Source organism: Sturnus vulgaris, chromosome 27 (genome assembly GCF_052056855.1).
Source record: "Sturnus vulgaris isolate bStuVul1 chromosome 27, bStuVul1.hap1, whole genome shotgun sequence".
Classification (NCBI taxonomy): Eukaryota; Metazoa; Chordata; class Aves; order Passeriformes; family Sturnidae; genus Sturnus; species Sturnus vulgaris.
The window spans coordinates 3065085-3087899 of NC_142269.1; the positions used below are offsets into that span (position 1 = coordinate 3065085).

Below are 22815 nucleotides of genomic sequence, written 5' to 3' on the forward strand. Positions count from 1 at the left end.
CAATCAGAGCGCGGGGCGGAGCAGATCGGCGGGGCGGAGCGCCAATCCCCGCCCTCGCTGCCGCGCGGCCCCGCCCCCGCCGCGCCTGGCCGAGCCGAGCGGAGCCGCGGGCGCTGCGGGCGGACAAGATGGCGGCGCCGGGCGAGTACTTCAGCGTGGGCAGCCAGGTGTCCTGCCGCACCTGCCAGGAGCAGCGCCTCCAGGGCGAGGTCGTCGCCTTCGACTACCCCAGCAAGATGCTGGCGCTCAGTATCCATCCGCCCGCGCCTCGCCGCGCTGGTCCCGGCCCCGGCGCGGCCCGCTCGGGCCTCTGCGGCCCACCCGATGGGGAGGGGGGGGCGTGAGGGAAGGAGGGGAAAGGGGGAAAGGAGGGGAGGGGGTGTGAGGGGATCGAGCTGGGCGGCGACGGGGAGGGGTTTGAGGGGCAGCGGGGAGACCCCCGAGGGAGGGGGAGAGTGGGGAGTCGGGTAGGGAGGTTTTGGGGGAATTGGAGAGATTTGTTTTGGGGTGAATGGGGGGATTGGGGAGCCCTGCGCGGAAGGATTGGGGGGCTTTGGGATCGGGTGATCGGGAATTGAGGAGCCCTGTAGTGGGGTGAATGGGGGAGTTGGGGGTCTTGTATGGGGTGAATGGGATGTGGGGTGTCCTGTAGGGAGTTTTTGGGGGGAGTGAGGACGTTTTTTCTGGGGGATTGGGGAGCCTGTGTTTGGGTGAATGGAGGGATTGGGGGGCCCTGTTTTAGGGTGAATGGGGGGATTGGGGGGCCCTGTATTAGGGTGAATGGGGGGATTATGGGGCCCTGTATTATAAAGAGCTTTTGGGTGGGAGTGGGGAGCCCTGTGCAGGGTTGGATGAGAACACCCAGTTTTGTGGAGAATGGGGGGACTGTGCTGTCCTGGAGGTTTTTTTGGGGGGGGCACTGAGGAACCCTGTAGTAGGGTGAGTGGGGGTGTGGGGGGGCAATGGGGTGTTCCCTGGCACCCCTCACTATGAATATACATAGATACGGTTTTATTTGGAATCTACAGGGAATGGGAAAAGCCAAGGGCTGTAGGAAAACAGTGGAGGGAGCCAGGAGAGGGGGGAAGGTGAATGCTCAGCTCAGGGCTGGCGTTGGAGCTCGGGGGGCCCAGGGGTGGGGAAGGAGGAGCTGGGAGAGGGTTTTGTGTCTAGAGCTGGAAATAGGAAATAGGAAATGGCCCCCTGGGTGCCTGGGATGTGGCTGGAGCCAAGGGAGCTCCCAGGTCCCGCTAGAGGCAGCAGGAAAATCCCAGAGGGTCCAACAGGTTGCTCAATGCTGCTTGCCTGCCCCACAGAGGGCTGGGCTCTTCCCAAAGTCCAGCTCTTCCTCCCAAAGCTGGGGTGCTGCAGCTCTTCCCCCAGAGGGAGAGACTGCAATTCCCTGGCTTCCTCATCACTGAAGGGTGTTTTTTAGGGAGGGCTCCACCCTGTGTTTAGGGGTCTGGGAGAGGAACAGGGACTTCCACGAGGATGTGTTCCAGGAGGAGATGGTGTTGGTGTGGAAAAGATGTTCCCTCCATCCCTCCATCCTCGTGGGAACAGAGGAATTGTGCAGAAATTCCTGTCAGCTCTGGAAGGGGTGGGGTGTTTGTTTTTTTCTTTTTTTTTTTTTTTTTTTTTTTTGGTTTGGTTTGGTTTTTTGGGGGGTGCTGTCTCATTCACATCAGCAATACCGAAACAAACCTCGTGTGTCCCTCTCCTGGGAATTCCCTTCCTGCCTGCAGGAGGGAAGAGTTCTGGTGGGGAAAGAGCAGATTTGGTGGTGCTGGTTCAGGCCAGTGGTGCTGGTGGAACAGGACTGGAAAACTCAATCTGGAGTTGGGATAGAGCAGGATCAGCACTAAATAGGTGCAGAGAGGGATGAGTGGCTCTGTGGGATCACTGATTATCCCAAACAGGCACAGGGGAGCAGAGCAGCTTCCCACAAACCCAACCTCCTGGTTTGCTGTATAAAAACCTATAAAACCCACCCCCACCTCTGGATTTGTTTTCCTTAATCCCCCCCTTCTCCAGAATGCCCCTCTTCCAGTGGCAAGCCCAACCACGCAGACATCCTGCTCGTAAACTTACAGTACGTGTCAGAAGTGGAAATAATCAATGACCGCACGGAAACGCCTCCCCCTTTAGCCTCCCTCAACGTCAGCAAGGTGAGACACATCCAGAGACCCCTGCCCCTCCCTCGGGGGTCCTGGGAATCCTGCAGGGATCCAGCAGGATTCCCCACGGGAGCTCCCCTGCTCCCAGCGCAGCTTCCCAGAGCTCCCACCCCCCTCTGGGCTTTGGTGATCTGGGTCTGGGTTTTAGCAGTTTGGTCTCTGGATTTTGGTACTCGGGGGCCTGGATTTTGTTGGGTTTAGGGTCTGGACTTTTGGCGTTCAGGGCTTGGATTTTGGGTGGTTTTGTGTAGATTTTTGGTGTTTGGGAACCTGGGTTCTGGTATTTTTGGGGTCTAAGGTGATCTGGATTTGGGGTCTGGAGGATGCTATTTTGGGTCTCAATTTTTGCATTTTGGAGTGGACAGGAGGGGTAAAGACGAACTCATAAAGATGAACTCATGGAATTCTGAGGAATTGCTTTTCATCCATCCTGGAATGGGATCACTGCTGATTCCCAGTGATGTGAAAGAAAGGGAAGGTGACCCCGAGCCCTCGGTGCTGGGGTGAATCCAGCTGTGGGGTGCTCAGCTGTCACCCCCTTGTCCCACAGGGACCCCTCTCCCGGGGCTTTGTGTCACACAGGTGGCACCAGCTGGGTGTCTGTCCCTTCCCGATGGATTAACACACCCAAGGTCTGGGATGACACAGCTGCCACCGAGATGTGACTGCTGGCTGTCACTGCAGGGTGGCATCGCTGGGAACCCCCCTCAGGAATTCCAGAGCTCACTTTTCCAGCATCCCAGTAATTGTGGGGTTGGTGAGGGGGGAAGGAACAGAGAAGGGGCCACTCCAGTGGCAGGAGGGGCAATCTCCTTGCCCAGGGATGCTCAGGGGTAGCCTGGGCTGGGACACTGCTACAGGACTGGGATGTTGGTGGTGGCTGGTACTGGTTGTACTGGGAGAAGGAGGTGTGGTCACATGGGAGTGCTGGGGTGCTCCAGGGGACCCAGAGAATTGGGGACTTTTGGGAACACCCCCTGTCCCACGGGGCTGGCACTCACCACAGGACCTCGGCACAGCCTGGTGCCTTTCCAGGAGATTTCGGAGGGATCCCCTGGATCTCCCCAGCCTGCCAGCACCCAAGTGGGATGAGGGGCCACCCTGGCACTAGGGGACCCTGGCGTGGCCCTTGGTGGCCCTGGCATGAACCTCGGTGGCCCTGCTGGTCCCTCCTTGCCTGGTGCTGCGAATTCCGTCATTGATCCGGAGGGAGCAGGGAAGTGACTCATCCATTCTCATCCATTCATGCTGCCTGCACAGGGTGTGCAGGGGAGCCTGGAGCTCCTTGGAACGCTCACATCCAGGGGCTGGAGCTGCAGGGCTGATCCCTTTCCTCTGGGAAATGTGGATGGGCAAAAAGAGCACATCCTGCTGCAGGGCAGTGATGAGGGGTAGATCCTCAGGGAAGGGCTGGGGTGCTGCTGGTGCTGGCACCTCTCTGGGGTTTCTGGCCTCCACTCAGGGCTGTCCCCACGTCTGGATGCAGCAGCTGCTGGAGGAGCCAGGATCCCAAGGCTTGGGACAGAGGGGGGTCTGCCCATGGGCACAGCAGAGGGGATTCCCAGTGCTCTGCCCCACAGTTCCAGCCCATCCCAGTGTGGTGGGGGGATGCTTTGGCATCTCCCAGCCGGGATCCCAATCCTCCAGCCTTGTGGCAGCCCCTCCCAGATGGATGAGGGGCTGTGGCACCCCAGGGAAGGTTGGGGGGGTGCAAGGAAGCTCCTGTGGGATGTTGTGCCTGGTTTGGAGACAGCAGTTCCCACAGGGAATGGGGTGGGTGGCTTGTGAAGGTGAGGAAGGCTCCTGTCCTTTTTGGGGCATTCAGGGAGCATCCCAGTGCTCCTGGGGCACCGGGAGGGGACACGGGATGGCTGGGACAGGCACTCCTGTCCCTTAAGGGCACTCAGGTGTCCCCAGCCAGAGGGAGCCCAGGCTTTGGAAAGGCTGGAACTCCCTCAGGCAGCCCCAGGAAGCCAGTGCAGCTCTGGGTGTGCTCCCAGGAACGAGGAGGCTCCAGGAGGAGGAAGAGGAGGGATGATGCTGATGTGGCTCCTCCACTGCGGCAGCTCCAGCCAGGAAAAGGCAGCTGGTCCAGGGCTGCTGCCTCCAGGCACTGCCTCCCTCTCCTCCCACATCCATGGGATTCAGCATGGGGGATACCAGGGTCGGGGTTTTCCATCTCTATTCCAGCACCCTGTGTGTAATCACACCTCCCCACACACGGATGCGACTCCCAGATAACCAACTCTGGTTATTTTTTTGGGAACAAATCAACTGCTGCAGGCTAAAGTTGCTCATACTCCTGCGTGGAGCGTTTACTCACAGCGTGTTGGGTATTCCAGGCTCTCTTCCCCATCTCCATTCCAAAGTAAACTGAGTAGTGAGGGTGGTTTGCACCTAAAATGTCAGAATTAATTCAGAAAAGGCCAGGGAGAAGGGGCAGGAGGATGTGACAAAGTGGCACCACCATCCCCCAAATCCCTGAGAGACCTTGGCAGTGGTGAGGGTGCCTCAGAAGGGGAATTTAGGCTGGAATCATCAGAGCCGTGTCTGGGGTGTCCCTGTGTCCCCCCTCATTGCTCCCAGCCCAATTCCCTGTCCCTGTGTTTTCCCAGCTTGCCAACAAAGCACGGACGGAGAAGGAGGAGAAGATGAGCCAGGCGTATGCAATTAGTGCTGGTGTCTCTCTGGAGGGGCAGCAGCTCTTCCAGACCATCCATAAGACGTGAGTGCCCATCCTGGGGTCCCCAGTCCCCACCTCGGGGTCCCCACACTCCTTTTTGGGGTCTCTCGTGGCCTTTTTGGGGGATTCCCATCGCTGGGTTCGCTGTGGAACGCTCTGATGTGTCCTGGGATGTGCTGGATGGGATGCTCAGGGAGGGAGGGAGGGAGGGAGGGAGGTTCCCTGCCTGCTCCCTGCCCCTTCTGGCACATCCCAGCCCCCTGGACCCCCACCCCTCTCCAGCTGGGCACTGGAGTGACCAGGGGGCTCTTTGTCCCCTCAGTGGGACTCAGGCCCACCCTGAGGGCAGCGGTGACATTCCCTGATGCCATTGTCCCTCCCCTCAGCATTAAAGACTGTAAATGGCAGGAGAAGAACATAGTTGTGATGGAAGAAGTCGTCATTGCCCCTCCGTACCAGGTGGAAAACTGTAAAGGCAAAGAGGGGAGCGCCCTGAGCCACGTACGCAAAATAGTGAGTGTGGGCTGGGGACACCGGGCGTGCTGGGAGGGTGGCACCTCCCTGGGGACACCCAGGAGCCCCCCAGGACACCCCCTTGCCTCTCCAGATCCCCCCTCCCACCTTTCTTTGAGCCCTGCGTTCAGAACGGTGAGCAGGGACTGGGGACACTGGAAGGACACTGGGTGGGTGTCACCTCCCTGGGGACACCCGAGACCCCTCCCTTGTGCCCCGTCCCTTCCCCTAAACCTCTTTTTTCCATCTTTTCCTCCCTCCTTGCCCTGCAGGTGGAGAAACACTTCCGGGACGTGGAGAGCCAGAAGGTCCTGCAGCGTTCACAAGCACAGCAGACACAGAAGGACACGTCCCTGTCATCCTGAGGCCACCTGGGGCTCAGCCCGTCCCCAGCGCCGCCGGGGGCACCTTCAACTTTTATTTCCTTTTTTTTTTTTTTTTTTTTTTTTTTTTTTTTCCTTCTTCCTTTTTTTTTTTTTTTTTTTTGGGGAAATCTCAACCGATTCCAAACTTTAGACTTTAAAACAAACGAGAAAAGAGAATAATTTAAAGCTCCTCACGCATTACTTGACTAACAGACTTTGTTTTTTCCGCCATGGTTTCTCCCTCCAGCCGGTCAGACTCTGTTAATTTTATTTTTTGGCCTCTTTTTATTTTTTTCCTTTTCCTCCCAGTTCCTGCCCTCCCTTTTTCCCCCAGAAAACCCCCCAGAAAATAAAGCTAACGAGCTGACTGTGGTGGCCAACCGGGACCCTTGTGACCAACGTGGTCTCATTTTAATTTTGTTTGCACAGGGCAAGGCTTGAATTAGTCTTATTTTTCTTATCTTTAAATATATATATGAATATATATTAAAATGTTCTTTAAATATTTTTCTGCTTCTAGCAGGGTCGTGGCAAAAAATCCTTAACACCCCCCCAGGAGCAGCCAGTACCTGGATTTGGGGGTTTCCCCCCATTTCCTTTATGTTTTTAATTTTCTTTGCCTTTTTTCATTTAATTTTTAATTTCTTTTTTAATTTTATTTTTTTTTTTTTGCCACGATCCTCTCCCTCCCCGTTTTGCTTCCTTTAATTTTTTTTTTTTTTTTTTTTAATTATTAAAAGAAAAAAGAGAGATCAAACTCCAAACAATTCAAGCCCTGCCTTTAGGAAAGTTAAAGATTAAGAAAAAAAAACATTAAAAAAAAAAAAAAGAAAAAAAAAAAGGAAAATTTTTTAGTCTTGTTTAGCAAAAAACAATAAAAACCCGAAATTTTTTTAACCATCACCGGAGTCTGTGGGGGCTCAATGGGGGCGTGGCCAAACGAGGGGCGTGGCTTGAAAGCTGATTCACTATAACCCTGATTGGGGGCGTGGTCAGAGGAGGAGGCGGGGCCTGTCTCAGGTTTATTTGATTGATGGGGCGGTGTTTGGGGCATGGGAGGGGTTTCCCTGAAAGGGGCGCGGTTTCAGGGAGAAGACGCGGCCTGGGGCAGGATGGAGGCTCGGTGGGTGCGGCTGTTCCTGAGCTGGGCGCGGCTTTGGGGCAGGAAACGCCATTGGAGATGAAGGCGCGGCCTGAGGGTAATGAGGGGGCTCCATTAAAGGGGCGTGGCTTTCCCCTGGCGGGGCTCTGGGCTGATTGGTCCGCGAGGCGACACTTCCGGCGCCGCACTTCCGGCGGGACGGCCCGGTAATGGCGGCGGGCCGCGGGTGGAGGCGGCGGGCGCTGCGCCTGCTCACGGCGGGCGGCGGCGTGCTGCTCACCCGCTTCCCCTTCTGGCACTGCTTCAGCGGGCTGCTGCTGTGCGCCGAGCGCGCCGACCTGCGCCGGTGCGCGCCCGGGGCCAGGGCGGGATGGGGTGGGGCGTCTGCAAGTGGTCGTGGGGAGCCTGGGCCTGGGAGGGGCCTGCAGGGGCTTGTGCGGGCAGGGGCAGGTGTGGGGCTGGGGCTGGTGGGGATCACGGAGTGGTTGTGAGGCTTGGAAATGGAGCCGGGTGGGTCCGAGTCGGGTGTGGGAGACCCTGAGTGTCAGGGGTGCAGAGGCTGCTCTGGGGCCGTGAGAACGTGCGGGAGACCTGGGCTGGTGTGCGGGTGTGAGGGGACTGCGGGTCGTTCTGGGAGGCTGCTGAGGTGTGGGGCAGCTGGGGGGCTCCTGGGTGAGTGTGGGGCTGCTCCGGGTGAGGGGACACTCGGTGGGATTTGAGGTGTGGGGCACGGAGCTGCTGCCTGGGACTGGGGGGAGGCCCTGTCAGCATTGGGGTCCAGAGGAGAGTTTGGGGTCTGGGGAAGGGGTCAGAGCAGCAGTGGGGGACACGGAGGGGCTCTGTGGGGCAGGCTGAGCGCTGTGGCTGCCCGGTAACTTGGGGGAGGCTTTGGGGGGCTCTGGGGTGCGTCTGGGGGTGCCGGAGCTGCTGTCCCCGCAGGAAGCCGGACATCCCGGTGCCCTACCTGTACGTGGACATGGGTGTGGCCGTGCTCTGTGCCAGCTTCATGTCCTTCGGGGTCAAGCGGCGCTGGTTCGCCCTGGGGGCCGCGCTGCAGCTGGCGGTGGCCACCTATGCTGCCCACGTTGGTGGCCACGTCCACTACGGCGATTGGCTCAAGGTGAGACCCCCTCAAAACCCCCCCCAGGCCCCCGGGGCGGTGCTGCTGGCCCCGCTGACGCTGCCGGTGGCCCCGCAGGTGCGGATGTACTCGCGCACCATCGCCATCATCGGCGGCTTCCTGATCCTGGCCAGCGGCGCCGGGGAGCTGTACCGGCAGAAACCGCGCAGCCGCTCGCTGCAGTCCACGGGCCAGGTGTTCCTGGGCATCTACCTCATCTGCCAGGTAACGGGGACACCTGGGGACACAGTTCCCAGCAGGAGAAGCCTTGGGACAGTGCTTGCAGTGTCCCAGACTGTCCCCGGTAGGAGCCTCGGGGTGCTGTCACCAGTGCCACCACACACCCACCCCACACTGTCCCCAGGGGAGAAGCTCTTGTCCTTGGGGAGGAGCCCTGGGTGATTGTTTCCAGTGCCACCAGTGTCACTAGTGCCACCACACTGCATCCCCATTCCCCCCGGGGTGACACTGTCCCTTGGACAAGCGCTGCCTTTGGCACTGTTGCCACCACACTCCACCCCCATCCCCCCCAGAGCACAGCCGTGCTGCCAGTGTCCCCAGTGTCCCCCCGTTGTCCCCTCAGGCCTACTCCCTGCAGCACAGCACCGAGGACCGCCTGGCCTACCTGGACCACCTGCTGGGGGGTGAGCTGGCCCTGCAGCTGCTCTTCCTGCTCTACGGGCTGCTGGCCCTGGCCTTCCTGTCGGGTTACTACGTGCGGACGGCGGCGCAGGTTCTGGCCGTGCTGCTGCCCTTGGCCATCCTGCTCATCGACGGCAACCTGGGCTACTGGCACGCGCTGCGCCGCGTCGAGTTCTGGAACCAGATGAAACTCATCGGCCAAAACGTCGGCATCTTCGGGGCCGTGGTCATCCTGGCCACCGATGGATGAGGGAGGGGGGAGGCGTGGCATGGGCGGGGATAAAAGGGGTGGGAGGGTTTTTTTAAGGAGCGCCTCTATTTATTGGTTGGGGTATTTTTTTTTTTTGTTGTTGTTGTTTGTAAATATTTGATAATTCTGGCGGAGGACGGGTGGGGGGGGTCCTGCCTTGGGGGGTGGCGGCCACTGTGTGGCCAGGGCCCCTCTCCCTGCTGAGGGGCGTCACTGCTCCCCCCCACAAAAATGTATTTTTACTGATGCACTGAGAAATGTCTTGCACTGGGGGCTCGGCTTTGGGGGCAGAGTTTGAGGGGCTTAGGGGGAGCCACTTTGGGGGATTGGTGGAGGGGGCTGGGGGTGTTCTGGCACGGGTGGGGGTCCTGGTGGCACCCATGGAGGGGCTGGTAACCCCCAGAGTCCCTGCGGGGTGTGTCCTCACTGTCCCCGGGCTGTGTCCCCCCTGGTGCTGGGCAGGTGTCTGTGTCCCCCCTGGTGCTGGGCAGGTGTCTGTGCCCCCCCCGGGCTGTCCGTGTCCCCCCGCCCTGTCCGGAAAAGCAAACAGGGCTGATAAGGGGCTTCCTCCGGGGGGCCCTAATGCGCCTCCGGCGGAACCGGGGCCATAAAACGCGGGCAGGCGGCAGAGCCCTGTTTGCCCGGGGGGGCCCCCGCGGCTCCTCACCCCCCTCGGGACCCCCCCGGCGGCTCCAGCCCCGCTCCTTCCCCCCCAGACCCTCCTCTTCCTCCTCATTGCCCTGGTAGAGGTGGGGGCACGCAGGGGACACCCCCCAGCCCTGTCCCCATCGGGGTCCCCCCTGTGCGCGGGGCTGCAGCCGCCCCTTCCCCCCCCCGCCGGGAGAGCCATCCTGTGACCTTTGGAAAATTTCTGTTTGCTGTCACTGGGATAAATGGGGCAGAAAGCTCCGGGCCCCCCCGCGGGTGCTGGGGGGTGCCAGGGGCCACCCGCACCCTGACCCCCCCCCCCCCCCCGGCCTCGGCTCGGGGACATCTGTGACAGCGCCGTGACATTGTCGCTGTGGTGGGGTCCCCGGGATGGGGCAGGACCCCCCCCCGTACCGGGGATGGGGGGAACGGGCCCCAGCCCCGCTGCCTCAGTTTCCCCGGACACGTGCCCGGTCCCGCGGGGGGGTCCCCGCCGCCCCCTCGGTGCCGTCAGCTCCGCATCGACCGCGGGGACGTGAAAGGTTCGGGCCCGGGGGGGCGGCGGGGGCTGCTCCCCCTCCCGGCGCTGCCGTGAGCCCGGCGCCGCTCGGCCGGGACCCCCCCCGAGTGTCACCGGTGTCACAGCGCGGCCACGCCACGGGGGACAGCGCCCCTCCACTGCCACCAGCCGCGTCCCCGCCGCCGCTGGCCGGGGTGACAACCGGGCCACCAGTGGGGAGCGCGTCCCCTCCGGCCATGGCTGGCACCCCCCCCCCCCGTGTCCCCTCCGGCCCAATCGTGTCGCCTCCAGCCGCGCTGGTGGCACCTCGGTGTCCCCACGGGCCGTGTCCCCTCCACCGCCCCGGCTGCAGCTCTTTGGGGCCATCCCGGCGTTTTTGGGGACCCCCCTTGTGCCACCTCTCCTCATGCCAGCGCCCCTTCGGTGGCTTTGGTGGCCCCTGCCCGGCGGGCACGTCCCCGCCGCGTCCCTCCGTGCCTCAGTTTCCCCCGGAGCCGGTGATTGCTCCTTAATGGTAAATCCATAAGGGATTAATGTCCCTTACGGGGGCTGCAAAGGCCACCTCATCCATCCTGGGGGTGGTGACAGCGCTCGATGGCGGTGGCGGGGCTGCGGTGACAGGGCTGTGGTGGCGGCTGCGTGCTCGGTCTGGGGAAACTGAGGCAGCCGTGGCTGTGGGTGTGTGTGTCCCCTCCACTGTCCCCCGTGGGTGGCTTGTGCCGGGGCCGTGGGTCTTGTCCCATGTGCCACGTTTGTGTCCCTGGGTGTGGCCGATGTCCCTGTGTCCCACTGTCACATCCCGCGGCTGTCAGTGCTGCGTGTGACATCCGTGTCCTGTGTCCTCGTGCCGTGGCTGTCTGTGACATCCGTGTCCGTCCCCTGTCGCCGTGCACCACGGTTGTGTCACATCCCTGTCCCTGTGCCATGGCTGTCACATCTGTCATGTTCCATTTCATGTGCCCTGGCCGCCTGTGTCACCTGTGTCACCTGTCTGCGTGCCATGCCACGTCTGTGCCCATGTCCCGTGCCCCTCTGGCATTGCCACGTCCGTGTCCGGTGGCCACACGCGTGTCCCCGTGTCCGTGTGTCCCACCCGTGCCCCCTCGCTCTGTCCTCCCCAGCCCCTCCGTGCCCCAGGCTGGGGGGGGCTGTGCCGGGGGACAGTGACAAGGTGCTGGCACGTGTCCCCTGGCCGTGGCGGGGGGGCCGCAGGGTCCTGCGTGCCCGTGGGTCGGTCACGCGTGAGGGAGGAGCCACCACCAGCCCCCCTCGGGCTATAAAACCCCGGGCGGGTGCAGGAGCCGCCGTGTCCCGGCATTGTCACCCCACTGCCAGGCCCTTCCTGTCACCTCTGCCTCCGCCATCGTGAGTGCAGGGACGGGGCTGCGGTCCCGGGGGGTCCCTGAGGGGAGGTCGGGACCCCGGGAGGGACAATCACCTTGGGGACCTGTGGGGTCCCTGGAGGGGAGGTGTCCCTTGGGGTGCACGTGGGTCCCTGGGGTCCTTTGGGGTGGGACAGTTCCCCTGGGGACACTGAGGGGGGGTCTCTGGGAGGGAGATGTCCCCGTGGGATATGGGGGGTCCCGGGGGTGAAGATGTCCCTTGAGTGGGGCTGGGGTCGCGGGTAGGGGGTGACACAAACCCGTGTGAACTGGGGGTGCTCTGAGGGTGTGACAATCCCACAGAGACCGGGACCTGGTGGGGGGGGGGGTTTGGCGGGGGGGGCAGAGCTGGGCTGGGGGTCCCGAGAGTGATGGGGGCACCGGGGGGCGATGGGGGTGCCCCACCCTCCCCTCGCCCCCGTCCCCCGCAGATGGTGACGTCCCCGCGGCCGTGGCGCGCGCTGGTGGCCGTGTCCCTGTGTGCCCTGCTGTGCCTGGCGGCCGCGTACCCCCCCAAACCCGAGAGCCCCGGGGACGACGCGTCCCCCGAGGAGATGGCCCGCTACTTCTCGGCCCTCCGCCACTACATCAACCTGGTCACGCGGCAGAGGTGAGCGCCACAGCGGCGGGCCCGCGTCCCCCTCGCCACGTCCCCGTCCCCGTGCACACCCCGGGCTCCGTGCGCGCACCCGCGGGGTCCCCGTTGCTCAGGCGCGCTCCCGTGTCCCGCAGGTACGGGAAACGCGCCAGCCCCGGCGCCTCGGTGGCCGAGCTGCTCCTGGGGACCGGCGGGGACAGGTCACGGTGAGTGTCCCTGTCGCTGTCCCCCTCCGTGTCTCCATCGCCCCGCGGGCTGGGACAGCGGCTGCACTGTCACCCACACCCCGGGGCGGGGGTCCCGGGGCAGTTTGGGGTCCCGGGGGGTTCGGGGGTCTCGTTCCCCCTTTTCTCACGCCGGCTCTTCCCGCAGGTACGATGACGACTCCTCGTGGTGACCGCCCCGTCCAGCCCCCCCTGTCCCCCAAATCCTCCCCATCTCTCCAGGTCCCCCCAGGGGACCCAGGGCCAGCTCGGGACCCCCCGCTGGAGGGCCGGGGACCCCCAGAACCCGGCCCAGGGGTGTCCCGCAGTCGGGGGGGGCCCCGACCCCGTCCCCTCCCCAGCGCTGTCGGGGGGGTCCCGCGTGGTCCCTGCACGGCCCCGCAGCGACAATAAAGAGCGATCGTGGGCACGGCCCGGCCCGAGCTGTGTGCGGGGGGCGCGGGGGGGACAAAGGCGTGCAGGAGGGATGGAGGGGTGCGGGGAGATGGAGGGGGGATGGATGAGGGGAGGAAGAAGGGACAGGAGGTGCCGGGGTGCAGGGAGGGGGGCCAGGGCGTTCGGGAGGGATTGGGGGGTGAAAGGAGAGGAGCAGAGTGGAAGGGGGCGAGGAGTGGGAATTTTGGAGGAGGGGGTGCGTAGGGAAGGGTGGGAGTGGGGTGAGCTGGGGCGCGCTGGGGTTGGATACTGGGGCGCACTGGGCGTGGGGTAACGGGGGACACTGGTGGGGGGATCCACCACTGGTGAATGTCGGGGTGCCGGGGGTGCAGGGGGGCTCTGATGGGGCTGGAGCTCAGGGCTTGGACACTCGTGGGGTGCTCTGTCCGGGGGTGCTGACACCATCGGGGTCCCCCCGTGTGAGGACTGTTGCCAGATTTGGGGGTCCCGTGTCCCTCTGTCCCCCACGTGGCCGCGGTGGGAGCTTGGGGACAGCCCCGTCCCCACTGCCGCAGTGGGGGGGGGGGATGGCTTTGACCCCCCCCCGTCCCTCACCCCAACATTGCCTCCCTCACGGCCCCCCTTCTGTCCCTCCACTGTCCCCCTGTCCCACTCTGCACCCCTCTGTCCACTCCTGCCACCAGCCTCCCTGACTGTCCCTGTTCCTGTCCCTGTCCCCACTCCTGTCCCTGTTCCTGTCCCTCTGTCCCTCCGTGGGCCCGCACACCCCTGTCCATGTCCTGTCCCCTCCGGGAGCCCCCTCAGCGCGGGGTCAAACATTAACCAAGGCCAGCTGTCCCTGTCACCCCCCAGGATGGCCCCTGTCCCCCCTCCCCGTCCGAGTGGGCACCTGGCCACAGGTGCTGCGTGGCACGGTGACATCAGCGGGGCAGGGGGGATATAAGGGCCAGCACGGCGGTGGCAGCGGTGACACCGAGGACCCGGCGTGTCAGGCACTGTCCCCTCGTCTCGCCGCGTCCCCGCCCGAGGAGGAAGGTGAGAGGGGAACTGGGGCGGTGTGAGCAGGGCAGGTGTGCGACAAACGGGACAAAAGGGACCGTGCGTGTGACACGCGTGAGCAACTGTTCGTGCGAGGCTGAAGGTGTGCGGCGGTGGGACACGGGTGTGCAGGTGGGGGTGCGCAGGTGTGCACAAGTATGTGTGCAGGTGTGTTCAGGTGTGGGTGTGTGCTGTGTTCAGGTGTGCGCAAGTATGAGCACAGGTGTGTACAGGTGTGTGTGCAGGTGTGCACAGCTATGAGCACAGGTGTGCACAGGTGTGTGCGCTGTTCCCACGCGTGTGTCGCCGTGTCCGTGTCGCAGCCATGTCCCCGCCGCTGCTGCTGGTGGCCTGCGCTGCGCTGGCGCTGCTGCCGCTGCGGCCCCGCGCGGCCCCGGCCCAGCCCGAGTACCCCGGGGACGACGCGCCCGTGGAGGAGCTGCTGCGCTTCTACAACGACCTGCAGCAGTACCTGAACGTCGTGACCCGCCCGCGGTGAGCGGGGCCCGGGGGGGGGCGGTCCTGATGTGCTCCCTGTCGCGACAAACCCCCTATCGCGACATGCTCCCCATCGTGATGCGCTTCCCTTCGTGACGCTCTCCCCATCTCAATGCACTCCCCATCACAGCCCCCTCCCTGTCGTGACCCCCTCCCTGTCGTGACCCCCTCCCTGTCGTGACACGCTCCCCGTGGTGTCCCCCTGTCCCCTGAGCGCGTCCCCGTTGCAGGTACGGGAAGCGGGCGGGCGGGCGAGCGCTGGGCGAGGAGCCCCTCGGAGGCCCCGGGTGCTGAGCCCCAGGTAAGGGACTGGGGGTGTCGGCAGGAGACCCCCAGGGCTCCCCCCGAGCTCAGTGTCCCCAATGGGGACAGCCTGGGGGGGGGACGGGAGCTCTGGGCAGTGCCTGGAGCTGGGGGAGTCCAGGGGGAGACCCTACAGGGGGTGGGGTGGGGGAAATGGGACCGGGGGGACCGAGGGGACCTGAGGGTGTCAGGGTGGGAGACACGGGACCGGGGAGACCGGGGGGGGGTCTGTGGGGAAGGGGACACGGGGCTGGGGGACCCTGCGTGACCCGCCCCCCCCCCCCTTTTGTTTCAGGGACAGCGCTGGGGCCGGGTGGATGAGGAAGCCCAGCAGGTGCAGCCCCCCCGCTGCACCCTCGGACCCCCAGAGCCGGCCCCGGTGGGCCGGGACAGACCCCCCAGCAATAAACAAACCCCCCCTGCAGCCACCCCCTGTCCTGTCTCTGCCTTCTGGGGGACACCGGGGACACCGCGCGGGGGGGGACGGGAGTGCTGGGGACACTGGGGGTGTCACAGACACTGAGTCTGGGGACCGCGGTGATCTGGGGACAGGGGAGGTGCTGGTGGCTCTGGAGATGCTGGGGACACGGGACACTGGGGCTGGGGACACTGTGGCACTGAGGGTGTCGGGGACACCGAGTGGCCGTGCTGGGGACACTGGGGGTGCTGGCACTGTGGACACGCCTCCGCGCCCGTCGCTGTCGCTGTCCCCGTCCGGCCGGTGCCAGTCGCGCGTGTCCCGCGATGCCGGCGGCCGCCCCAGCCTCGGTCACGGGTGAGTGTGCCCCGGGCACGCGCGTGAGGCGGCGGGGAGCGCAGGGCGCGTGTGCGCGCGTCGGGCACCCGCATGTGCGCGGGCACACCCCTGCCTGGCACACGCGTGTGCAAGGGGTGTGGGGGGGGTCGCTCCTGCGGGGGTGGGGGCGCTGCGCGAGTGAGCACCGGAGTGCGCGGGCTCGTTCGTGTGCGTGGGCGCGCGTCCGTGCGCGGGTCCGTGCGCGGGTGCGCGCGCGTTGCACGCGAGCGCTGCGCGGCCCCTTTAAATCCGCTCTCCCTCCCTCCCTTTCCCCCCCTCCCTCCCACCGCCCCCTTAAAGGGGCCGAGCCCCCGCCGGCCCCCTCCCCACGCCGCGGGACGCTGCGGGGGGATCCCACCCGCGATCGGGGCGGGCGAGCGGGCACGGGTGAGCGGGCACGGAGCGGGGGAAGGCACGGGGGGAAGGTGGGGAGCGCATCCCTGCGTTTGCAGGCGAGCGGGAGCGCGCGTGGGTGCGCACGGGGGCGCGCGTGTCGGCGAGGGCGCGCAGACACGCGTGCGCTGTGCGGGCGCGCGGCGGGGTTGAGATGGGGGGGTGCGCGTGGGTCCGCGGGAGCGCGCTCAGGCAATTTGCGCGCGTGGGCGCTCGTGAGCCGCGTGCACGCGCGGGAGATGCGCGTGCCAGGGCCGTGCCCGCGCGTGTGAGCTCACGCCGCGTCCCCTCCCCTCGCCCCCTCCCCTCGCCCCCTCCCCGCCGCCGGGTGTGCAAAGCGGCGGGAGCGCGCCCGGTGCACGCGCGTGTGCACGGCCGGGTGGGAGGGGGCGCGGGTGGGGGGCCCCACGCGGGGCCGGGGGGTTGCGGGGGGGGCGGCGGTACCCGGATCTGGGGCGGGGGAGCCCGGCCCCGCAGCCATGAACCGCCCCGGCCCCGGGTCCCCGCCGCCCGGCCCCGACCCCGCCCGCGCCCCCCCGGCACCCCCAGGTACGGGGGGGAGGGGACCGGGAGGGGCCGGGGGCGATGCCAGGCGGGGGAGGGGGTGAAGCCACTCGGGGGGCGGCGTGGGGTGAGGATGCGGGGGGGTGAGACGGGCGGAGGAAGATGGGGTTGGGGGGTTCGGGTGGTGCTGTGGACCCCCCCCCCTCTTTTGGGGAGGAAGGGGGTGATGGATGCCCCCCCCTCGCCCCCCCCGGCTGTGTCGCGATCGTCCCCCGCCATTGCAGCGCAGCCGCGCAGCCGCTCCCGCCCCCGCGGCCCCGGATGCGGCCCCCCCTCAATTGTATCGCCCCCCCCCCGAACCTTCTCATCGCACCCCGCATCGCCCCCCATTGCACCCCCCCATCGCCCCCCTCCCCTTCCATCGCCCCCCGCACCCCCTCCCGTTACACTCTGCCCCCAGGGGCTTTCGACTCCACGGTGACAATTTGGGGGGGGGGGGGGGGGTCCATCCCCTTGTCCCTCCGGCTAACGAGGGGGGGGCATTTCCGTACTCGCAGAGGACCCCGACACCTGTCCCCGTGATGGGGGGGCTGTGACAGGAATGGGGGGGACACGAGCACCCCCCCTGTACTGTCACCCACCTTACTGCTCCTCCCCCCAATCCGTGTGTCCCCCCCGTGTCCCTGTGTGTCTGTCCCCCCCGTGTCCCTGTGTGTCTGTCCCCCCCGTGTCCCTGTGTCTGTCCCCCCCGTGTCCCCCCCAGCCATGCAGCAGGTCCTGGATAACCTCATGGGGCTCCCGGGGACCCCGGGGGTGGCCGACCTTGACCTCATCTTCCTCCGCGGCATCATGGAGAGCCCCATCGTGCGCTCCCTGGCCAAGGTACAGGGGCAGGGGGGGGTCGGGTGTCCCCCCCGTGTGTGTGTGAGCGTGCACGGGTGTGAGTGGGTGTCACCTCCCGGGGGTCCCTATCCCCCACACCGAGGGGTCCCTAATCCCCCCAGCACCCCCAGATCCCCAATTCCCTCTGTCCCTGCGGGTCCCTAAACTCCCCGGCCCTGGTGATCCCCAACACTCTGTTGTCCCTAACTCCAGGTCCCCTGGGCCACCCTGAGCCCCCGGGTCCCCTCGAGGCTCCTCCGATGTCCCTAATCCCCCCCAGAGGTCCCTCATGCCCCCCCAGCACCTGGGGGTCCCTAATCCGTCCCGGGAGTCCCTAATTCCCCCAACACTTGGGGGTCCCTAATCCCCCCTACACCCGGGGGGTCTCCGCCCTCACCCGGGGCTGTCCCCGGGGGTGTCCCCGGTGTCCCCAGGCGCACGAGCGGCTGGAGGAGCGGAAGCTCGAGGCGGTGCGCGGGGACAACCTGGCGCTGGTGCAGGAGATCCTGCGCGACATCGGGCGCCTGGCGCGGCCCGACGTGCAGGGAGCGGCGGCGGAGCTGGCCCGGATCCTGCGGGAGCCGCACTTCCAGGTGCGTGGGGCACGAGCGGGACCCTCTGTCCCGTGCCAGGCGTGTGCCAGGCGTGCGGGACACGGGACACGGCCGTGACCCCACACCCCGCGTGTCCCAGTCGCTGCTGGAGACCCACGACTCGGTGGCTGCCAAGAGTTACGAGCCCCCCCCGAGCAGCCCCGGCCCGGAGCCGTCGCTGGGGTCCCAGCCCGTGCCCCCCGACGCCGTGCGCATGGTGGGCATCCGCAAGGCAGCCGGGGAGAACCTGGTGAGCCCGCCCGGGGCGGCTGCGGGGGTTTGGGGTGCTGCAGGGGGGCCGGGCGGTGACGGTGGGACGTTTTAGGGCGCGCTGGGAGATTTTAGGGCGCTGGAGAGTGTTGGGGCATTGCAGAGAGGTGGGGACATTGGCAGCGTTATGGGGCACTGGGGGCACTGTGGGGTGATGGAGAGTTTTGGGGTGCTGGAGGCGTTGCGAGGTGGCTTTTTAGGGTGTCTGGGAGCATTTTGGGGGCGTCTCTTGGGTGCCGGGGGCTGTGTCACGGGTGCTGCTGGGTCCCGGCCGGGGGCTGAGCGGGGCTGTCCCCTCAGGGGGTGACGTTCCGGGTGGAGCGGGGGGAGCTGGTGATCGCCCGCATCCTGCACGGGGGGATGGTGGCGCAGCAGGGGCTGCTGCACGTGGGGGACGTGATCCGCGAGGTGAACGGGCGCGAGGTGGGCAGCGACCCCCGGGCGCTGCAGGACAGCCTGCGCCACGCCAGCGGCAGCGTCGTGCTCAAGATCCTGCCCAGCTACCAGGAGCCGCACCCGCCCCGCCAGGTACGGCCCTGGGTGGGATACACCCCAAACTACATCCCGAACTGCATCCCAAACTGCATCCCAAACTGCATCCCACCCCGCCAGGTACCGCCCTATATCCTATCCTGTACCCTGCACCGCATCCCAATCCGCATCTAACCCTGCATCCTAACCCTGCATCCCAACCTGAGTCTAACCCTGCATCCCACCTGTATCCCATCCCTCCAGGTACCGCCCTGTATCCCTCCTTACGTCCCACCTCTATCCCTCCGTGCATCCCGCACTCACCGCCCTGCCCGCAGCTCCCCCTGTCCTGTGTCCCCATCCCCGTGTTGTCGCCTGAGCCTCACGAGCCGCTGTCCCCCTGTCCGTGCCCTGTGCCCCTCGGCTGCTGGGACCCCCGTGTCCCCCTCCGTGCCCTCTCTGCCGGTCCTTGCCCTGTCCCTGTCCCCAAACAGGATCTGGGTCCCGGGTGGCAAAGGGTGCCCTGTCCTGCCCCTCCCCGCCCCGTGCCAGCCACCCGCATCTCCGAGGGGACAAAGCAGCGCTGTCCCCGCCAGCGCTGTCCCCACGCTGGCCCAGCGCGGTGCCCCGTGTGCCACACGGGCGAGTGGCCCCGCGTGTCCCCCCCCATGTGCGCCATCGCGGGCGCGGCGCTGGCGGCGCTGGGCACGCTCGTGTGCGTGGCCGTGGCCGTGGGGCTGTGCCTGGGGGTGGCCGTGGTGGTCGCGTGGGGCGCGGCGGCCGCGGCCGGAGCCCTGTGCGTGTGCGCGGGGGCCGTGAGGGCCTGGCTGAGCCGGGCACGGGGGGCTCGGGGGGCACGGCCCCACGGAGGGGGTTCCTAGAGGGGACACACGCGCGTGGTGGCTGCGTGTGACACGAGTCCCGCGTGTCCCCCGAGCCCTGCGGACACCGAGGCACCGGGAGGCGGCGCAGGAGGTGCGGAGGGGGGGGATCCACGGGAGTTTTGGGGGTCTCCCCCGATGACCCCGCGGTCCCCAGGTGTTTGTCAAGTGTCACTTCGACTACGACCCGGCCACCGACAGCCTCATCCCCTGCAAGGAGGCCGGGCTCAAGTTCATGGCCGGGGACCTGCTGCAGATCGTCAACCAGGATGACCCCAACTGGTGGCAGGTCAGGGGGGGCTTGGGGGGTGGTCTGGGGGGGGTGGTGGAACTTTGACTCCATCCTGGGCCACGGAGGGCGAGGGGGTGCAGGGGCTGGGAGGTTCTGGGGGAGATCGAGGGGTCCCTGTGGGCTTGGGGAGAATTCCTGTGAAATGAGGGGTCCCTGGAGCTCGGGGGCTGCTTGGGAACTGGGGGAATCCCTGGAGCAGGGGAGGGTCCCTGTGTGGACTGGGAGGTCCCTGGAAATTTAGTAATTTCTTAGAGCTCGGAATGTGTGTCCCTATCGGGATTTGGGGGGTCCCTGGAGCTGAGGGGTTCCTGGAAATTGGGAGAGTCCCTGGAACTGGGGAGGTTCCTCCTGGAACTCGGGGGGGGTCCCCGGAGCTGGGGGTGTACCCTGTGGGGTCGGAGGGGTCTCTGGAGCCCAGGGGGGTCCCGGTGGGGCTGGGGGGTCCCCATGCGTGGCTCTGTGTCCCCAGGCGTGCCACGTGGAGGGCGGCAGCGCGGGGCTGGTGCCGAGCCAGCTGCTGGAGGAGAAGCGCAAAGCGTTCGTCAAGCGGGACGGGGAGGTGGCCCCCACGTCGGGTAAGGGGACATCGGCCTGGCCGCGGGGGACACGGGGGGCTGAAGGGTCACCTCCCGAGGGGGGAGCACGGCGGGTCCCCTGCGCCCTGTGACAACGTCCCCAGGGTCCTGTCACCATGGCACTGTCCTGCAGGAAATCCCCGGGTGATGTCCCCACGGCTCCCGTGCCTCTGTCCTCGTGCCAGGGTGCTGTCCCTGTTCCTGTCCCTGTCCCCGTGCCAGGGTGCTGGTCCGTGTCCCTGTCCCTGTTCCAGGGAGCTGGTCCGTGTCCCTGTCCCTGTCCCCAGCTCAGCCCCTTGCCCTTGCAGGGGCCCTGTGTGGCAGCCTCAGCGGGAAGAGGAAGAAGAGGATGATGTACCTGACGACGAAGAACGCCGGTGAGTGTCCCACAGGGCACTCCCAGCGGTGTCACCCGCTGGGTCAGGGTCCCCTGAGGTCCCCAGGGGTGGGTGACAGCGCTGTCCCTCGCCCAGAGTTCGACCGGCACGAGCTGCTGATTTACGAGGAGGTGGCGCGGATGCCGCCGTTCCGCCGGAAAACGCTGGTGCTGATCGGGGCTCAGGGCGTGGGGCGCCGCAGCCTCAAGAACAAACTGATCATGTCGGACCAGGCTCGCTACGGCACCACCATCCCCTGTGAGCGTCCCTGTCCCCGCCGGCATCGCCATCCCTGTCCCCTGAGCGTCCCTGTCCCCTGCGACCACTCCTGTGCTCCATCATCATCCCTGTCCCCTGTGTTCTTCCCTGTCCCCGGTCAGTGTCGCTGTCCCTGTCCTCGGCAGCATCCCCGCCCCTACGGCCATCGCTGTCCCCTGTGATTGTCCCCGCCCCGCTGCCATCCCTGTCCCCTGTTATTGTCCCTGTCCCTTCCCCGCTGCCATCCCTGTCCCCTGTGATTGTCCCCGTCCCCGCCAGTGTCCGGGTCCCCCGTGCCGGTTCCGGACGGGACCCCGGGGCGGGCGGGTGTCACTGCGGTCCCCCCCGGCAGACACGTCGCGGAAGCCGAAGGAGAGCGAGCGGGACGGGCAGGGCTATCGCTTCGTGTCGCGGGGCGAGATGGAGGCCGACATCAAAGCGGGGCGGTACCTGGAGCACGGCGAGTACGAGGGGAACCTGTACGGAACCAGGATCGACTCCATCCGCGCCGTGGTGCAGGCGGGCAAGATGTGCATCCTGGATGTCAACCCGCAGGTGAAGGGAGGGGACACGGAGAGGGACACGGAGAGGGACACGGCGACACCGCGGAGTCCCCGGGCCTCGGGGCTGAGCCGTGTCCCCCCCTCCCAGGCCGTGAAGGTGCTGAGAACGGCGGAGTTCGTGCCCTACGTGGTGTTCATCGAAGCCCCCGGCCCCGAGAGGCTGCGAGCCATGAACCGGGCAGCGCTGGAGAGCGGCGTGGCCACCAAACAGCTCACGGTGGGAGCCCGGGGGGCGAGCGGGGGACGGGGAGACTGGGGAAGGTTTTGGGGTGCAGGAGGAGGACACACAGCTCGCAGTGTGTGTCCCCCATTATCCCGGAGGAAATGGGGTAACAGGCAGGTTTTGGGGTGCAGGAGGCGGATGCCCAGCGCACGGTGGAGGAGAGCAGCCGCATCCAGCGCGGCTACGGGCACTACTTCGACCTGAGCCTGACCAACGATGACCTGGAGCGCACCTTCGGGCGGCTGCGGGAGGCCATGGAGCACCTGCGCCTGCAGCCCCAGTGGGTCCCCGTCACCTGGGTCTATTAGGGATCCCCCCCAACCCCTCTCCTGAACCCCCCAAACCCCCCCGGGAGGGCTGGGGGGGGGGCTATGGGGGGTTGTGTCTCACCCAGCGGTGCCATGAGCTCGCCGTGCTCAGCCCCGCAGGGGGTGGGGGGGTTTCTCTGCAGAACCCCCTCAGTCCCAGCCCGACCCCTCTGTCCCCCCTCCCCAGACTGCCCCAAATCTGGGGAGGGGCAGAAGAGCCAGTGGGGTCCCATGGGGGGCACAGCCCCCACACAGCTGAGTCACTGCCAGGCCCTGGGGAGCCTCCCCCTGTCCCAGGTGGGGACCCCCAGGATTGGGGATGGGGGGTGCGGGGTTTGGGGGGGGTCACACCCAGAAGTGTCCCCTCCCTGTCCCCCGAGCCCCAACCCACCCGCGGGACCCCCTTCTCCCCTTACCAGGGTGGGGGTCCCTCACAGTCCCTTGTGTCCCCTGTCACCCCTTCCCAGGTAGCAATAACCCCTGTAATTAACCCTTAATTAACCCCTAATTGACCTTGTAACTAACCTTGTAATTAACCCAGTAGGGGGCAGTGGCTGGAGACTCGCTGGGGGAGGTCTGGGGTGGTGACACGGGGTGTCCCCAGGGGACAGGGACAAGGGGGGTGCAGGGTGTGCCCCCGTGTCCCTCGTGTCCCTGACCCACCCCCGCCGTGTCCCCCCAGCTCCTGCTGCCATTGACTCCTTTTTGGTACTTTGCTGTGAATTTTATTAAAGGAGAGAAAAATGGGTTTGTCCCTTGTGGTGAATGCCGGGGAGGGGGGTTGGGGGCTGGTGTCACCTGTGTGTCACCTGTGTCACACCTGCCGCCTCACCCCCAGCCCCGTCCCACCTGGTGCTGGTGGTTTTTAATCTGCAGATCGCCATTTCCCACCAGTTCGGGACTGGGAGGGCTGGGAGGGGGGGGTGCGAGTGAGTTTGTCACACGTGTCACACGCGTGTCACCTGGCACA

General features: G+C 65.9%; 5 protein-coding genes across 10 annotated transcripts; all 5 read left to right on the forward strand.

The window, feature by feature from the left end:
* The first annotated feature begins 90 nt into the window (after positions 1 to 90).
* Positions 91 to 6641, forward strand: LSM12 (LSM12 homolog). The gene is made up of 5 exons (XM_014889465.2): positions 91 to 249; positions 2035 to 2168; positions 4793 to 4902; positions 5247 to 5373; positions 5646 to 6641. The coding sequence occupies exons 1-5, from the start codon at positions 129 to 131 to the stop codon at positions 5736 to 5738; spliced, it is 585 nt and encodes a 194-aa protein (XP_014744951.1). The 5' UTR covers positions 91 to 128; the 3' UTR covers positions 5739 to 6641.
* Positions 6642 to 6785: 144 nt separating this feature from the next.
* Positions 6786 to 9099, forward strand: TMEM101 (transmembrane protein 101). 2 transcript variants are annotated; one of them, XM_088179464.1, is made up of 4 exons: positions 6786 to 6937; positions 7780 to 7960; positions 8039 to 8185; positions 8544 to 9099. In XM_088179464.1, the coding sequence occupies exons 2-4, from the start codon at positions 7817 to 7819 to the stop codon at positions 8850 to 8852; spliced, it is 600 nt and encodes a 199-aa protein (XP_088035590.1). In that variant the 5' UTR covers positions 6786 to 6937; positions 7780 to 7816; the 3' UTR covers positions 8853 to 9099. The 2 variants fall into 2 exon arrangements, with proteins under 2 accessions (XP_088035590.1, XP_014744949.1); XM_014889463.2 differs by lacking the exon at positions 6786 to 6937 and adding an exon at positions 6958 to 7186.
* Positions 9100 to 11819: 2720 nt separating this feature from the next.
* Positions 11820 to 12397, forward strand: LOC106861176 (peptide YY-like). The gene is made up of 3 exons (XM_014889405.2): positions 11820 to 12012; positions 12135 to 12206; positions 12373 to 12397. The coding sequence occupies exons 1-3, from the start codon at positions 11834 to 11836 to the stop codon at positions 12395 to 12397; spliced, it is 276 nt and encodes a 91-aa protein (XP_014744891.1). The 5' UTR covers positions 11820 to 11833.
* An 883-nt stretch (positions 12398 to 13280) lies between these two features.
* Positions 13281 to 14450, forward strand: LOC148221046 (pancreatic polypeptide-like). Its single transcript, XM_088179767.1, has 2 exons — positions 13281 to 14153; positions 14387 to 14450. The coding sequence occupies exons 1-2, from the start codon at positions 13984 to 13986 to the stop codon at positions 14448 to 14450; spliced, it is 234 nt and encodes a 77-aa protein (XP_088035893.1). The 5' UTR covers positions 13281 to 13983.
* Positions 14451 to 15188: 738 nt separating this feature from the next.
* On the forward strand, positions 15189 to 22592 carry MPP2 (MAGUK p55 scaffold protein 2). Of its 5 annotated transcripts, none has more exons than XM_088179629.1 (12): positions 15189 to 15234; positions 16916 to 17034; positions 17469 to 17627; positions 17728 to 17877; positions 18198 to 18425; positions 19407 to 19538; positions 20011 to 20116; positions 20425 to 20493; positions 20590 to 20751; positions 21104 to 21306; positions 21403 to 21531; positions 21669 to 22592. In XM_088179629.1, exons 1-12 carry the CDS (start codon positions 15204 to 15206, stop codon positions 21843 to 21845), a joined length of 1665 nt encoding a protein of 554 aa, XP_088035755.1. In that variant the 5' UTR covers positions 15189 to 15203; the 3' UTR covers positions 21846 to 22592. The 5 variants fall into 5 exon arrangements, with proteins under 5 accessions (XP_088035755.1, XP_088035756.1, XP_088035757.1 ...); XM_088179630.1 differs by lacking the exon at positions 15189 to 15234 and adding an exon at positions 15566 to 15642; XM_088179631.1 differs by lacking the exon at positions 15189 to 15234 and adding an exon at positions 15622 to 15680.
* The last annotated feature ends 223 nt before the right edge of the window (positions 22593 to 22815 follow it).